The 3,074-nt window shown below is 52.2% G+C and overlaps 1 protein-coding gene across 1 annotated transcript in view; it reads left to right on the forward strand.

Moving 5' to 3' along the window:
- The window catches only part of NUP85 (nucleoporin 85kDa), a gene marked incomplete at its 5' end in the record, with an annotated part of 11,124 nt that overhangs the window by 6,220 nt on the left and 1,830 nt on the right, over nucleotides 1–3,074 (forward strand). Inside the window, one exon of the mRNA XM_010141033.1 lies at nucleotides 1,222–1,322. Within this exon, the coding sequence (XP_010139335.1) occupies nucleotides 1,222–1,322 (101 nt within the window). The remainder of the gene's footprint in view (nucleotides 1–1,221; nucleotides 1,323–3,074) is intronic.

The raw sequence follows: 3,074 nt of genomic DNA on the forward strand, positions 1-3,074 counted from the left end.
CCACGGACCGGGAAGGGTCCTGCTGCAGGCCGAGGGGGACTGTCTTTCCCTCGCACCAAGCACCTGCTTCTGGACTAGGAAACGACATCCCTGGCCATGCTCCTCCGCACGACCCGCACTGTTTCTTTTCTGCACTGTTTTATCTCTTGAAATGCAGAGATGAAACAGATTGGCTGTATCTAACAGCCCGATCCTCTTAGACCTTGCTGTGACAGGGATGTATTCTGGCCGTATCTCTGTCTTATGCACTGCCCAGCTGTTTGACTGGCTGGACAGCGAAGCAGGGAACTGACCTGGGAGGAGGATAAACCCCTTCTGGGCTTTATTCCGAGTGTTTTTAACAGTCCAGTGCACCCTGCAGTCTCCAAACCAGTCAATGGAGCCATTAAGACAACTGTTCTCCGAAAAAAATCTCAAGCCACCATTCTACCATATCTAACAAGGAGGGAAGTTCTGTTGTCCCCCTGGTTTTGCATAAGCTTGTCAGGATATCTGACCTTGCAGGGGTGGGAAGGTGGTTGTGAAACTGAAGAGCACGCTGACACGTGGCTCAGGCCTCGCCTGGAGCTATGGCAGTGCTCTTTATGCTTTTCAGTCCCTTGCAATCCACCTCATGTATTTTCTTGCTAACGGGGAATAGGCAGGGGCCAATCCCTCCGCATAGCTGGAGTTTAATTTTGCAGTCACACTCTGGTGAAAAAAGGGAGTGGTGAGAGATTGCTGGTTTGGGGTTTTGTTTTCTCGTGTATTCTCTGAGGTAGTGGGAATCGTATTTCTTTAAACAGAAGGTGAAAGAAAACCATCACAGGAAGCAGCTCTGAAAAAGGCAGCACAGCGAAGGCTGTGACAAAACAGATGAAAAGCTTTTAGAATTATTTTTGTTCCTGCTGCTCATCCACGTTTTTACACAGCAGAAAAATAGAGCTTTTGTTATGATCTGGGAGCATTATTTATGCATCCAGCAGCCTCTGCGTCCTGTGCTCCTCCCTTCACTTACTCCTGTTAAAGCCTAGATCTCAGAATCGAGAAGAATAAATCAAGTGTCTGTTAAATGCAGGTTATACCAGTTCACTGGCCACTCCCAGGAGACCCTCACGGGAGGCTGAGCAAGGTGGAACTCAGTTGGACGGTGAAGTTTTCTGGGAAGGGATGAGGAGATACGCAATGGATGTGGATGGCATTCTCCCTCTCGGCTCTTACTGTGCTGTACTCTCTCCCTAGATTCCTCAAGGACTATTGCGAAAGGGGCTGCTTCTCTGACCTGGACCTCATCGACAATCTGGGACCAGCCATGCTGCTTAGTGACCGGCTGACCTTTCTGGGTGAGCAGTGTCGGCGGTTCTCACTCCGGTCTGTGGTTTAGAACATAGCTGCCTCTAGGGAATTGTCTGGATTTGTCTCTTCCTCCACCTGGCCACATCCTGGTTTAGTGATGAGGGGAAAGCAAACGGCTGGAGGGGTGTGGGACGCAGCCTGCTCGCTACCACGGACAACTGCACTCACAGGAGGCGTCTGCGCTGCGCTGCCTTGAGTGGGACAGTCGTGAACTCTGACACTCCCTTAGTCGTTTTCCAGACTGCATCCCTAACTGCAGAGACCCCGAAATACTAGCACACGTAGTCTGGAAGACCCCAGGGGCTTCCTTAGAGGAGGAGGCCGCTGGTTTACACTGTTCTGACAGTGTGGCAATTTCACTGACTCCACAAAGTGCTGCACAATCTCAGCCCCTCGCGCTGGCGCAGGGCGCCAGTCAGGCTCACTCGCACAGCAGATCTCTCCTTCCCTTTCACTGGGGCGACTGCACCAAACAACAGCGGAGGCCTCCAGCTGGTTCCCTGTGCACGCCACAGCTTCCTGCTGGCTGGCGCAGGGGCGGGCTGCGGTACCTGCCCGTCTGGCTGCAGCTGCTCTGCGGCCTTTGATCAACGGCCCAGGACAGGAAATGGAGCTGAAACGCCCCTTGCTGGGGAGCTGTGGCAGTTGGCGAGCCCGTTTGGCCCGGGTACGGGGTTTTGGCCCAGGTACGGGGGCCAAAACCTAACAGCAGGGATTTGGAAGAGCTGCTGGCAGTGGGACCAGCTCCCTTCTGGCTGACACCAGATTACCCTGAGGGTGATCCTGAAGGTGATCTGTTCCTGCTTGGTCCGAGCAAGCAAAGCAAACTGTATTTCCTTCGTTTAAACTTCATCCAAAGTTAAACCTAGAAGCTATCTGTGAGTTACCAAACCAGCAATCCCTCCTATCTCTGTGTGCCCACCATCACCCAGTGACCCGCGTCACCGGCCTCAGAGGCTTGTAGCTGAGTTGGGTAGCTGTGCATATGGAGAAAGCACCTCCCTTTCTGCTTTTTATAAAAAACCTGAAAGGCTTGAAAATATTTCTGCTTGTTTTTTCTTTGGAGGTTTCCAAAACATCACATGTTCTTTGGACAACTTCCATGTGTCTCTGTCTTGAGCTCAAGCCGTAGTCAAATGTGACTCTAAATGAGAATCATTATTTTCGGGATTCAACAGTTCAGTGGATACAAACAAAGCTGCAGAGTAAAACTCACTGTGATCCTCAGCCAGTTCTCACATGCTGGACATTGATCTAACTAATTCTTAGCAAACGCAGAACTTTCCATGTCACCAAAGATTGCAGTTTCCATTTAACCTGTCAGGAAGGCAGTGAAGCCTTTCAGACCTCCTGATACTCTGCCATATCAGAACGAACGTTCCACCCCGCCTCCCCTCCCTGTGCTGGTTTTTGCAGACACCACCAGTCTCCCTAAGCCTCTCGTGCTCTCGCTCACCCTGCAGACACTTGGCACCAGACAGCGTCAGTTCGCTGTGTCGAACAGTAACCCTGACCAAGAGCAGGAACGGGCTTCTGGCTGCCTTTATTTTAACCTTTCCTCAAGCCCCAGATGCCCGTTCCGCCCCCCCCAGCTGCTCTGGAGCCTCATTCCAGGCGGGGGTAGTTCTACCACAGGCTTCCTGGGAGCCAACGGACGTCCCAGCCTGCAGCAGCCCAGGCCTGAGCGGGTCTGACAGACACTGACTCCTTTTACCCCTCACCAACACCCGTGTGTAGGG

The sequence above is a fragment of the Buceros rhinoceros genome, unplaced genomic scaffold (genome assembly GCF_000710305.1).
Source record: "Buceros rhinoceros silvestris isolate BGI_N320 unplaced genomic scaffold, ASM71030v1 scaffold11538, whole genome shotgun sequence".
Taxonomy (NCBI): Eukaryota; Metazoa; Chordata; class Aves; order Bucerotiformes; family Bucerotidae; genus Buceros; species Buceros rhinoceros.